The sequence below is a fragment of the Eschrichtius robustus genome, chromosome 4 (assembly GCF_028021215.1).
Source record: "Eschrichtius robustus isolate mEscRob2 chromosome 4, mEscRob2.pri, whole genome shotgun sequence".
NCBI lineage: Eukaryota > Metazoa > Chordata > Mammalia > Artiodactyla > Eschrichtiidae > Eschrichtius > Eschrichtius robustus.
The window spans coordinates 121,960,095-121,974,317 of record NC_090827.1 but is presented as its reverse complement, the minus strand read 5'-3'; the positions used below and the strand labels follow the sequence as shown (position 1 = coordinate 121,974,317).

Here is a 14,223-nt window from a genome sequence, read left to right as displayed (position 1 = left end):
GGGACACCCGGGTGGGTTTCATTCCGGATTTTAGCTTATTGCCACCAGTCCCCGGACTGAGGGTGCTTTTCACTCGCAGCTGGGAGGGGAGAAGAAAGCGGAGGATGGTCCACGTCTGCGGGTCTCGGCGCTGATCCATCGCCGCGCCCCGGCTCCGACTCCGCCAACTAGTTGTGCAGCCACCGGGACTGAACTTTGGAGGAAACGTCCTTTTTCTTTCTTTTACGATTATTGGAGGTGGTAGAAGGTGGGAGGCGAAGCCGAGACAGCCGACCCCGCCACGATGCTGGTGAAGAAGCAAGCAGGGAAAGGAGGGGGGCGGGAGCCGGGCTCCGAGGACCGGAGCCCAGCCGGGCAGCGTTGTGCCCGGACCGTGTCCCCGTGCGCCGCCCTGGCCGCCCTCCTGTCAGTAGTGGCCGTGATGTCTTGTCTGTACCTGGGGGTGAAAACCAACGACCTCCAGGCGAGGATCGCCGCCCTCGAATCCGCCAAAGGAGACCCTTCCATCCGTCTGCTGCCTGATTGTCTGGATCAGCTCAAAGCAATGGTGCAAGAGAAAGTGGAGCGACTTCTGGCTCAGGTGTGAAAGGCTGGGGTGTTTTGCACGTGGATAACATCTTGCACAGGCGTGATTCTGTGTACATGACCAGCCTCTGCCTTACTGTATGCAGACGTGATATGGCTGTGTGTGCACATATATGCTAGGCCACCATCTCTGCTCACTGTAGCATATATTTGTATATGCACACACTTTGATATCACCCTCTGTCTCTATCATCTTCCCTTACTCTTCTTAATGTTTGCATGCTAAACATATATGGAGGTCTAAAAGGGGGAAGGGTGGCCAGAATGGCAGGGTGGCATTTCAGCTCTTTTTAGTTTCTGGAGTTGCATGTGGATCTTTTCCAATGTTGTGGAGAGTATTCCTTGCAGAGATAACATCTGTTATATCCTTTTTACGGTATAAGAAGGTTAGGGCCATAGGTGTTATTAATATACAAAAGGGAATCACTCTTAAAAGTGAAATAATTCTACATATGACTTTAGATCAATTATTTCACACATTGAATGTTTTCATTTTAAATGTTTAAAAAGAAAAAAAAATAGTAGCTTGATTTTTTTGTAAAGGATGCAGTGCCACGGGTGTTTGTGAATGCAGAGCCATTGGAATTGAGAGTTGAAAGGAATCTGTGTTATGTTTATCAAAACCAGGGGTGCTTTAACTACAGTTAGGGGGTTTTCTGGAACTTGCTCTTCCAACGGAGAGGCTGTTTGGCAGTAGTGGCAGGACAACATGATAAGCAGTTGACCTTTATGTGTAAAATACTGGTTGTTTTAAAACCCCTAGCTTACCTAGAACTGCAACATGTTAATGCTGGTTTTTTGCATTGACTGAATATGCCTGAGCTGAGAGAGAGGGTGATGGTAGTTGAAGAATGGAGAAAGACGTTACACAAGTCCAACAGTCTTGATACTGTGTGAATGGTCATTTTCTTTTTTTAGGACTTGGGTACTGTTACCTTTTGACTAAAGTCCAAGTACATATGTAAACGTTAGTTATGCAGGCTGGTAAATCAGGCATATGGCCAGAGTTCCTAAAGAATCCATTTTTCTACAATACTACTGATGATTGTTAATACCTCTTCTTTTCCTACAGAAGTCCTATGAACATATGGCTAAAATAAGAATCGCAAGAGAAGCACCTTCAGAGTGCAACTGCCCAGCAGGTAAAATGGAACTTATTTCACAAGGTTTCCTCCATAGCAGAGCATTTGAAAACAAAGGTCCTGTGTCTGTCAAGTCTACCTGTAATAATAGTAAAGAAAGAATGCAGAGCCAACTTACTTTAATAAAATCAACATGTCTGGGTAAAAGGATGGCAAATAAAGCCCCAAATATTATTTTAAGCAGCATACCAAGGTCTGTTAAGGGAAAGCAAAGAAGATAGAGATAATCACCAAAGAAAATACAGGCCAGATGATGTCCAAAGACCAAGTTCTTAGATTCAAAGATGGAAAATTATTCTTCAGTTTTACTCAATTTTGATATCTATGGTGAAAAGGACTGCAGAACACGTTAGATTTGAATTCCTTAGTGGCTAATGTTGCATTAGTGCAGGCTTCTGTTTGTTCCCTTTGACATACGATTATGTTAGTAGACCTTGCCTTCTTTTATTTTCTATCAGAAAGGTTCTCTCACCTATCCTATAGGAATGAGGACTGAAAGGAAATTAGTTCTTTATCTTGAGCTTTTCATTACAAACTATTGCATTCTCAATGACTTCTCAGAAAAGGATCATATATTTTTACCATTTTTCTGTGTGGCTTTAGGGAACTATATTAATTTAATGACAGCATATTAGTAGAAGGATGAAGAAGAGAGACATCGATGAATAAAAACCCCTGGGTAATCATTAAATCTTCCTTCACAGACCTCTGAGACTTGGTAGTCAGTCATCTGTAGACCTAAAATTTAGAAGCCCTTGGAATATATCCATTGGAAAATATCTAGTGGATTCAACTGATAGAAGTCATGAAAAACTTCCATGAGTCTTGAGATTTTTGTTTCAGATAAATGTTGTTAATGTATTTATGAACATTTTAGTTTCTTTTATCATCATGTACGGAAAAGTGAGTCTCTTACATTGTTTTTCATGTTTAGGAACATGATACTTAGATACTTACACTGTATGGAAAGGCTAGTTCCTGAATTTTTTTCACATTCTGAGGTTTTTTTTGCCTCATGATAATTTGTTTTGACACAGCTAAACCAGGCACAATGTTTAGAAATTTCAAATGTCAACTCCTGATTGAACATCATAAATTTTTTACTATTTATGTTCTGCTATATTGTTGACCATAATGGAGCTGTATTTTTTAAAACTGAAGCCCTTTCAATTGAGAAGACATATACATTAGGTAACAGGAAAACAAAGAGTTAATGTTTTACATTGTAGGTTTCATTCTTAGTTGTTTTAAGTTGGGAAAGACCTCAGAAGTCAGAAATTCAAAGAAGGCACTTTTCTAGTGCAGGAATTAACTCATAACAACCTCATTGGCCTGTAGGGATTATTTAAATTCCCAAGACAGTTGGTACAGGACTTCACTGATCATACCACTCAGAATCCAGTGTTTTCTGTATACAGTACTCTTGCTAGCTGTGTGAAAAAGAACTAGTATTTAATTAATAAGATTCTTAGTGAACTTGGTAAAAAGTAGAAAAGTGACAACCACAGCACTGAGGTTTTTTTTGATGTTTGATGTAAGCTGGTTGTTGAGGTCTAATTTGTAATCTGGAAGAAAGTCATTACATTTAGAGTTCACTTTATATTATCTTGGAAGATCATTTTTGAACCATTTTTCTTCTTAACATTAATTTAACAATAAATGGTGATTTCACCATGATAACAAGTAAATAAATAATAAATGGTGATTTCCTTGGCGTTTTTGTTGGCTCTCCCTAATGGCTGCTTTACTTTCTTGCCACCACTAGAGCTCCACATTACACCAGTTTTCACCAGGTTACTTGAGAGGTAAACTTTGGAAGCTGCATATTCCAATTCACAGAATTAAACAGGTTTCTTGCTGACAAATCACTGTTACAGAAACACTCTCTTCTGCTTGTGGAATAATTAGACATCATCAAAATAAAGGCATTATGTTGAAAATAGTATCCCGGGGAAAACCAGCTATTTTGAATTATGGTCAGTGAGGTATTGTTTTAGGGAACGAATGGGCCGGCCAAGAGGATTAGAAAGCAGATACAGTACTTCCCACCTGGTTTGGCTTTTACCTTCATTTACAGTGACTAAGAGTTGTCACCCAGACATCTGTTGGTAGGGCAGAGTGAGACAAGTCTGTGACCTCAGCTCAGTTCCTGTGGACAGATGCCCACCCCTTGAAGTTGACACTCTTGTTGACAGTCGCCGTCACAGAGCCAAGGACTGATAGCAGAGGACTAATACTGTGTTGTTTATGTTCACTTTTGATAGAATTCAGTTCCAGTGAGGTTTATCCAGGTAGGCTACAAGAAATCATAGAATTGAAAGCTTTTTTTTTTTTTTTTTTTTTTTTTAGCACAAGAAGGAACTTTTGTGGGAGAGGCATGAGAAAGACTGTTACCAAATGGTTTTTCATTGTAGGGGAAGCATTCTCTCATTTAATCTTCACAACAACCCCGAGAGTTAAGTATTAGTAATCTCATTTTGCAGATGGAGAAGCTGGACTCAGAGAAGGTGACTAACTTAACATAGTAAAGGCAAGGTCAGGATTCATGCCCACATCTGACAGAATCAAAACCCAAAGTCTAATGAGGAATTGAGAATGAGTATAGGTTTTGGAGCTGGACAGTTCTGGATTGGAATCCTGGGTCTGCTACTAAGTAACTGTGTGATCGTGGTCAAACTAATGAACCTTTCTATGTACCAGTTTCCATCTGCAAAAAAGTGACTAATACTACCTTCCTCATAGGTTGATGATTTACCTGAAGTCTGGTGTATTATTGGCCATTCATTAGATGATAGCAGTTACTATTCTTTTTAATATATTGTGTGTTACTTGACTCTAATGTGTCCGTGGGGACACATGATATAGGTGGGAAAACTGAGACCTGAAGATGTATAACTTGCTGAAAACCTCATGGCTAGTTAATGGCAGCTTTTGGGCTAGAACACTATATGCTTAATTAAACAAATATATCTGTAGATCATTCATGCAGATAATCAAATGAGTCAGTATTTCTTGGTGCTACATCAGTGAAGATATTGTATTAGTCTACTAAATTATTTTTACCAAAATTATAGGAAAAACTTTTGACCTTGAGGTAAGCCATGATTGAAGTAGATAGAACCTGGGCTTAAAAGAGTATGGGGATAAAGAATGTAGTTACAGTTTTCGTACCACATGTTTACAAAAAGAAGTACTTTATCTGACTCATTTTCACACTTATTTTTTAACAGCTTTATTGAAATACATTTTATAATATTTAAGTGTATGACTTAAAGATTAAAAAAAAATTATGGAGCTGGGCAACCATCACCACAGTCCAATTTTAGATCACTTCATCATTCTCCAAAATTCACATTTACTTTTTTCATGTGCTCAGGAGAAGCTCTATTTCTTGAATATTTGCTTTAAAGAAACCTTGAAATAAAAATTTTAAAACCATACAAATTAGAGTTCTGTTTAGCAGAATATTTGATTTAACAGTAGCTGAACCATGGAAATTCAGCTGTCATCTGTGGCTTGGCCTCTGTAAAACTTGACCTTCATAAGAGAGAATAAATCGGCTCTTTCCTAGGGCTGTACAATTCCATTTGGGGTTCTGTTCTTAGAGTCCTACATAAAGTATGTGCAAATCAGGCATATTTATGGGAAGTTTTTAAGTTCCAACTGATAAAGAACACTGGGAACCAGGCAGCCAACCAGAAGATGTTTAGATCACAAAGGTTTCTGTACCTTACTCATTAGTTGTGTTGCCTGCCCAGGGTATTAGATGAAAGAACCTCTGTGGTATAATGGACAGAGAACGTGAGTGGGCAATAAAGAATCCAGTGTTCTAGTTTTGATGACCGATAATGGGCTTTCTTCCATGACAACATTTCTGGAGGAGCAATCAGGATCTGCCAGTAGGACTGCTTTAATGATAGACCCTGCTATATTCAGATAAAGAACATTTCCTGATCAAGGGGTTGCTTTAGTGTCATTGGGGTCATGGAATATAGATCTGTAAATTAGTTCAACAAAAAATTCTGAAGATATTATGTCTGACAAATGAGAGAAATTTGGGGGAGTCCCAAAGAGTATATTTAGGCTATTCTTAAATCTTATTTTTGAATGAGGTATATTGATTTTCTCTCATACCAAACAAAATTTTGATAAAAATATAGCAAAAAAAAAAAAAAAAAAAAAAAAGAATCCAGAGTTCTAACCCTGGCTTTGCCGTTAACATGTTGTACAATCTTGGGGAAATCACTTCCAAGAATGACTTTTACAGACTCTGTTTTCATATCTTCCAAATAGGAGTGTTGGACTAGAGTGATTTTGAAGGGCATTTGTCAGTTCTCTAGGTATGAAGAGACTGTGTGTGCTAAATATATAGACACAGGAAAAATGCTGATGAACAAGGCAGACTTGGTATCTGCCCTCATGGCGCTTACATTTCAATGAGGATGACAGGCATTTTAAAATGACATGAATTTACAGGTATGACAAGTACAACCAAGAAAAAGTACAGTGTGCTTTGGAGCACATGATCAAAATTTCTTCCATACTGTTAATACTATGGATTTTTTTTTTCTTTTCTTTGGGGGTGGGGTGGGAAAGAGAAATTCACAGTAGGAGAAAATCATAATATGAGAAAATCTGGCTTCTGATTACACATAAGAGCTCTAGCAATGGATAAAAAGCTGGTTTGCCTAACCTCACCTGGCTTTTGGCTTTCCAAGAATTTATGGCCAGATGAAGGTGCACTGATAGCTGGTTTACACTGATATCCAACTGAAACAGAAAGTGGCTTTAATATATAAAAGGTTGTGGTAGATAGCATGGTGATCTGTTTTTCTACATTTCTCCTGAAAGCAGTGAGATTTGGGCTGAATAAGAGTTGAAACTTCCTGCCTGGTGGTACTGAACAGTTCCACTGGACCTGGCTCCTCTATGTTCACAGATAATGATGAAATAATGTAACACGTCTAGTCATCTACTCAGAGAGTTTAGCTAGAAATAAAAAAGATATATTCCATAATTTCTGAGGTTCTTCCACATCCTCCAAGTCTATGAAAATGGTTGGATACAAAGTAAGATTAAATGTAGGCAAGTAGAAGTACCTCCGATTCACAAATATGAGTGATACAGCCTCTGGTGACTGCTTTTGTGACATCTTCTCAATTTGGGGAGGAAATAAATGTTAACTGTAGCTTTAAGGTTGTGCACCCTTTCCCATCATATGAGAAGACCTTTAAATTACCTTGCTAACATAAATCTACTTTATCATATAAAACTGAATTTCCTACTAACATGGTTTTTCACTTATGCTGTACATTTTTCTTAACTGGCTACAAAATGAATGGAAAGAGTGCATCAAGTAAGGTCATAATAATGTATAGATTTTCAATTATGTAAGGTAAAGAATAGTCAGAAACGGTTTGTAGAAAGAAAGCAAATTAAAATGCCATAAATGTTAAAATGCCATAAATAGCAGGCATTCCCCTCCTCTTCTAAGGCCAAACAATACAATGTGACATCTGAGTGCCTTAAAGTCTTCATGTTAAATGGTTTCAGTCCTAATGAGTACAGCAGTTTGGGTGTAACATTTTTAGTTGGTCAGTAGTGACAGCTGGCAAAATGCCTTGGTCACCTAAAGGACCGAGGACAAATTGCCTCTTGAAGCAGTGTTCTTGTTTCTTAGCTTCTCCTCTGTTTCTCTTGTCTAAAAGTCATTAAGAAGCAAATCCTTCAAATATTCTTTTCTCTTTCTTACTTTAGTAATTCTGTTTTTCCATGAGCCGGGAATTATTTAAGAGAAGGATATGCATTCTGCATAAGTGTTAGTTCTTTCTAGCTCAGTTGAAGAATGTGTAGGTACAAATAGCCTCTCAGGATCTTAATAACCTGTAGTGCTTCTGATTGGTTTGTAACTATGTAAAGTCAACTCCATGGCTTTTTAAAAAACAGTATTTGAATGTCAAGATTAGGTCTAGGAATGAAGGAGGAGGGCATCCTCTCATCGACAAGATTAGGTGAATGGAGAGCTGGTGGGGAAATGTGTCGGAATCAGGACCGTTTTACAGTTCAGGGAGGCATTGTCTGCTGCGGGGGGAACCTCACTAGACACTCATCAAAATGACATCTATCTATGTTATCCTGAGTGGAAACCATCCAAAACCTATTATGAAAAAAGTGTTTTTATTCCATCCTTCCACATTATAAATGCTACTTGGTGGTTTGTTGGAAGCTGAGAATGGGAAAACAATGTATGTGTCAGTCTGGGCTGCAGGCAATAGCCCAGTATGTGACCGCTAAACACAGAAGCATCCCCACCCTCCCTGTTGGCCAGTATGGGTGAAGTTCCACGCAGTGGTTTAATGCACCATGATACTTAACACTTTTTTTTTTAGAATTTGTGTTAAAAATGACTGTGGCACACCTGCATACTGAATTCTTAGACATGCGTAGTTACTGTTTCATTTGGGATGTGTTTAGCAACCTTGCAATTAAAAAATGTTTTATGGTCAACTTTTAAAAAGGAGGAGATGAAGAAGAGTGGGAAGCAGAAGTAAGTGGAAACCACTTACAAATTAAAATTGAGCACTTATCATTGGTATCATATATTCCTTCACAGGAGTATTCTGTGCCCTTTAAATGATAGGATTCCTTGAAGAAATGCCACCAGATGGCAGGCACCTTCCTTTCGTGACCACAAGGAGGAAGAACTGAGCTGAATAGTGGGACTTCCTCTGTTCTGTCAGCTCCTTCTCACTTAAATTCCGAGCAGACTTCTGTTTGCTATGGAAAAGTTTAATGAAGGAGCAAGTAATTTCTTCCATCTATATTTGAAGACTAGACTGTCCTATCAGCTTTAAGATATTTAAAATAACCTAGTAAATTTCACATTTGTATTAGTCAACAAGTTCAGTTGTTTAGTAGATAAATTCACATATATGAACTTGAGGCTTGTATTCCAATAGCTAGAATAAATGAACTAAATGTGATTGAATTTACCAGTTGGAGATTTTGTGCTTATATTTTGTAATTTCTCAGAATCAAGAATCATTTGGAATCACTGTCATGCTTTTGACGTCATTTCATCTGGAGTCTCCATCTCAACTTCAGTCACCACATAATATGATAGTTGGGATGCATTCTTTATTTTTCTCCTACTGTGTGTCTTAGTCTGATCACTTAGTCTGATTTGCCAGGAATGCCACAAACTGTCTGTTTATTTGTATATTCGTAATTTAGATTTTAGGAGCTCTAGGCTTCTGAATTATGTACACAAAGTTTTTATTCTTATATTTTACATGTAGTCAGCACATATTTAAATACAGTTTTCATGTTTAGGCTAAGTGGCTGACTAAATTGGTTGAATTGCAGGCAGCGCTAGCTTGTGCATTATGGTAATATTAAGAGTCAGAATATGTCTAACTAGAAGTAGGCCTGGTTGTGTCAAAGGTAAAACCTACTTTCCTTTTTTTTTTAATCAAAGAGTTCACATGTAATGGAGAGTGAAAAGGGGGAGGAAAAAGCCACCCTTATCCTGTAATCTCTTGGAATCATATCTCTTTACCATCATATTTATCAAGCTTGGTACTTTAGAGTTCCTGTTATAATGTAAATCTGGACAATGGTTAGAGAGTCGGAGCAATTCTCCATTATAGCTCTGTCCCCAGCACCCTCTTTTGCTCTCGTAGCAGCTAATTGGAGGGAGAAATCTCATAGGAATCTCTCCATCCAGTCTATTACAGGGCCAGAATGGTAGTATTACTTTTGATCCTTGAGATGCTAGAATTAAATATGCCTGGAAAATTGGCACAGTTCTTTCCCAATATTCCTGTATCTTAGGTCAATTCTGACGGTTACTAAAGGTAAGTTGTTTGTATTACCCTTCTAGGAATTGTGAAACTCCAGTTTGTATCCCAGGGGATCCAAAATCCAGCTGGCATTTTTAAAATGTACATGATATGATCATAAGATAAAATATTTCCATGAACCATGCATAAAAATCAACCATTTGACTTTAAAGTCATGCTAGAATTGCTGTCAAATTCTAGGGCTTTGCCAGTGAACTTCGGAATACTAAAAATCGTTTTTCTACTAAAAAAATGAGGGCTCAAGGTCAGAGCAGATGAAGTTCGAATGAACACAGGCACCTTAAATAGCTGCCTTTCTGAAGATGGTTATTAACCTGGTTGGGGGTCAAGTGAGTTAAGTGTGTCAAGGACCAGGTGTCCCCGTGCGCAGACCCTTATGCTAACTGCTAAGTGGTCTCACAGAGTAATTGCCTTCCACTTCCTGAGGGAGTGGGTTGTGATTCCATTTCTACCAATCTCATTTATGAGCTCCATAGCTGGGGTTCTGGTTTGTATCTGTGTATCTCTAGGGCTTATTGTAGAGTTCTCTACAGAAAGTTAGCTATAAAAATTCATAATGATCATAATGAAGATCTGTCAACTTGATTTGGTTGAGAACTTTTATTGTGGTTTATCTCTTTACATACACTAATATCCTTATCCCCATGCCTTTTAAACATTTTCCCTGAGGTCTTTGTGAGCCAAAACATATTAAAACTAATACAAACCTTAGAGATCAAGTGGTTCAAGTGTTTTCCAACATTTCTCAAGGAGGCTGAACCTTTAGAAAAGATCTTATGAGGAAATCCAGTATATGAAATTGGATACAATGTCAGCTATACACACAATGATTGACCTTGGAGGTCAGAGGGGACAGAGGCCAAAACCCTACATGATTTTTCTTTCCGTTGCCCACCCCACACCCCGCCTGATGGCCCCTGAGGATCTCCAAAGAACATTAGGAATCCATTGGATACTGTTAGAAAATTACTGGAAGTCCAATCTCCACTGTGATCCCAGCTCCTCTGTCTAGGGATACCATATGTTTGTCAACACATAACTCATCTCCAAAATTCTGTAACTAGAAACATTACAAGGAATGATGGAAGCAAAATTACTTATTAAAATGAATAGAATCCAGAAATGACTGTTAATATAATACCGTTCTTTAATGGGTTTTAGTAGTATAGCAAAGGAGATGTAATAATAGAGGTAGTGCTGGAAAGCTGGAAAAGTACATTGTGTAATTGAGCGTGGGACTGTGCATCAGGAAATCAGCATCTCACCTCATCCCTTGTCTTAAAGTCACTTATTTTTTTAAGCTTTCAAGTCATAACATTGTTCTTGTTTTTTATGAGTTTTTTTTGGTGTGTGTTTTTTTCACATTTCTTCCTTTGTATTTTTGCTTATTCTTTAATTTTGGATATTAATATGGGGCTTTCTCACCAAGTTACAGCAATCCATTGCCTCTTCTATATATTTATTTAAAGCAATTGATTTTTTTCAACTAATAGTGAATACTTGGTTTGCAAAGTAGTGTATGTAAAGTAACTATCCCCGTATTATATTATTTATAGAAAATTTATATTGTGAGAAAGTTGTTATTAAAGATACTTCTAAGACCTTTGAGACTTTCTTATTGATTTGATTCTTATTTGTGTTAAACTGATGATGTTTATGTATTAGAATTTAAATTGACAGTACAATGTGAATATATGAATTGTGCATCTGTGTTTAAGTAATAACAGGAAAAATCTTCAGGAATTAACAACATTTTAGCCAATACTGAAGGGATATATGTAGCATATTTCAGAAAGAAAGTGTAAATCTGGGTACAACCATTCTGTGACAAGTACTGCAAAAAGAAGTTTGAAAGACAAAACTCTTCCTCCCATTGAGGTGAACGTCCAGTGTCATCAGCAATGCTGTCTACTCTATGAATAGCTAGCTGTGGACAGTAGTTTGGTCAAGTGCAACACCTTGATTGTCTTATTGGGCAGATAGTAGAATGACAACTGTACAAGTTATTGAGTTTTGGTGAGCAGTTTATTTTCTCCTTAATACACAGTCTTTTTTAAAAAAAATTTAATTAATTAATTAATTAATTTTTGGCTGCGTTGTGTCTTCGTTGTTGCTCGCAGGCGTTCTCTAGTTACGGTGAGCAGGGGCTACTCTTCGTTGCGGTTCGTGGGCTTCTTATTGCGGTGGCTTCTCTTGTTGCGGAGCACCGGCTCTAGGTGTGGGCTTCAGTAGTTGTGGCTCGCGGGATCTAGAGCGCAGGCTCAGTAGTTGTGGCGCACGGGCTTAGTTGATTCGCGTTACGTGGGATCTTCCTGGACCAGGGCTTGAACCTGTGTCCCCTGCATTGGCAGGCGGATTCTTAACCACTGTGCCACCGGGGAAGTCCCACAGCCTTAAACTATGGGCTTCCAGGAATTCTGGAAGAGAAAAATGACTTTTCTTTTTTAAGTTACTTTGCCTTTTGAGAGAAGACAATTATTAGTAAAGCAGCAAAGATAGACTGACCAAGTACTAACGGCTGGAAAGACCAAGTATACCAGCCAAAGCTATTGTGAGCTGCAAAAAAGAGGTCTAACCAAACAAACTGTATTCCCTAAATTTACTGTCAAAACCCTACGGATATACTGACAACTTCCCAGGAGTTTAAGCAGTAAGCTTGACAGCGTGGCTTAGTACAACTCTACATGTTATGCATCTGGAAGTTTTTAATAAAAGAAAAGCTCTAGCATTGAGAAACTACATCCGTAAAGAAACCAGGGCCTTTATGTTCTTCTATATAGTTTCCTTCCGTGCATAGTTATTTAATGCTTTAGATTTCAGCTACTTCTGATACTCTCCTGAATAGTGCTCTGGCTCTGCAATCAAGTTCTGTATGAGGAATGCTATGTGTTGGTGGTAAACTTTATGTTACCATTTTTGGAATGTTAAAAAGAAAGTTAACTTATTTTTATGGCCAAAAGTATCCTTGAATTGAGCGGTCTGAGGTATACTTTCTGTTTTCTATGTGTGACCCCATGACACATTAGATTCAGAATGTATTTTATTCTTTTTAAAGCCTTCATCTGTTTGAGTAGAAAACCCTTGCTTCCAGCCCCAATCCTCAAGAAGAAATCCCAGATAGAGGAATTTTGTAATCGGTCACATTTATCCCCTAGATATGTATATCATACATCATTTTTCTCCTCATTTTCAATTTTTTAGTCTCCATTTTTGTTTAACTGTAGTTATATACCACTAGCATTTTGAACATTCACACGGCTTTATAGTTATAGGATGTGATGAGATTAATAATGTTCATTGAACTTCTGAAAACCAAGAATGAACACAGCAAACACACCCAGAGACAGAGATGAATAAGCATTGTCCTAAAGTGAGCTGTTGTTGGCAAACAGAGTGGACAAGGTTGTCTTTGGGATGTAGCCCTGTACTACCTATGAGACTACAAAAATAGAGGGTCTTCTATACTCTTGAATGAGAACTCCCATTCTAGTCAGGCCTCTCTCCTTTCCATCCTCTCTTCCTCCCCTTCTCTAGCATGAATATAAACCCTATTTTTGTCTCCATTCAATGGATGACACTCTGCCTGGCTTACGGTCCACCTCTAATTGGACCATTCAGGGACTTTGTCACCCTTAGGTCCCCAAACCTCTAGGCTTTTCCTGGGCAATAGCTATACTTGTGATTAAATCCAGCAGTATAACTGAGAAAACATCAATGGTAAATATCAATATTGCTCCCAAATTTCAAAAAGTAACTAATTGTTTCTCCAAAACTACTGTTAAAAGATAATTTTCAAAAAAGGTAAAACCATGACATTCCTACAGATAGAAAATGAACGTGTTAACGACTTCACTTAAATCATTAAAGAAGTAGGTGGTGAGATGTGATAACCAGTTCAAAGGAGAATTTAAAGACAGACACATTTATAGTTGTAGAATATTGAAATTGATGTATAAATGGAGGCAAAACTGGACTTTGCCACAGTGAGGGAGGCAAGTCAGTTGCACTCAGCCAGAAAGAATTTGCATGTCTATAGACAAGATTTATTTGGCTTTGTTATTAGTTATCTACAACTTACAGAGTCTTAAAATAGCTCCCAAAGAATCAGAGTGACATAAGTAGGAAGGGTGTGCTCTAGACAATGCATAGTTTTCTGCTGGAGTGCATATTTTCCCCTACATTACACTAAAGCAACTTTACGGGAAACAATTCTTTAGGTAAGAATTTTTTTTTTTTTTCTCTTTAGTGTAGTAATGGTTATTTATTTTTTGTCTTTATCCATGTTCTTATCTTGTGGTACTCAATTTTCTTATTGTTGCTAAAATTATTTAAAGGACAGTTCCTTTCAGTTAGGCTTTATGTACTTTATGTACTAGACCCATGGGGGGGTAGTGCTGATTTCTATGCCTATATTACTGGCATGATGTACGTAAGTAGCCTTTAAAATGGTAACACTGAAAATTTGTTTAGAGACCACTTTGGAAGACTCAGCTTCCTGTATTTGGGTATCAGTGAGTAGTTTCACTAATGTAAAAGAAGGAATTGCTGACCTTGTTCTTGTGTTTTGGTATACTATGCCCAGGCAATTACATTTACACAGGCCATATTTGCCTGGTGTAAGCATGTGGTTGCCT

The 14,223-nt window shown here is 38.0% G+C and overlaps 1 protein-coding gene across 2 annotated transcripts in view; it reads left to right on the top strand.

The window, feature by feature from the left end:
• The first annotated feature begins 283 nt into the window (after window positions 1–283).
• The window catches only part of COL25A1 (collagen type XXV alpha 1 chain), a 455,439-nt gene continuing 441,499 nt past the window's right edge, over window positions 284–14,223 (top strand). For both annotated transcript variants that reach the window (XM_068542313.1, XM_068542312.1), the window contains exons 1-2: window positions 284–580; window positions 1,658–1,727. In XM_068542313.1, coding sequence (XP_068398414.1) covers window positions 284–580; window positions 1,658–1,727 — 367 coding nt within the window. The remainder of the gene's footprint in view (window positions 581–1,657; window positions 1,728–14,223) is intronic.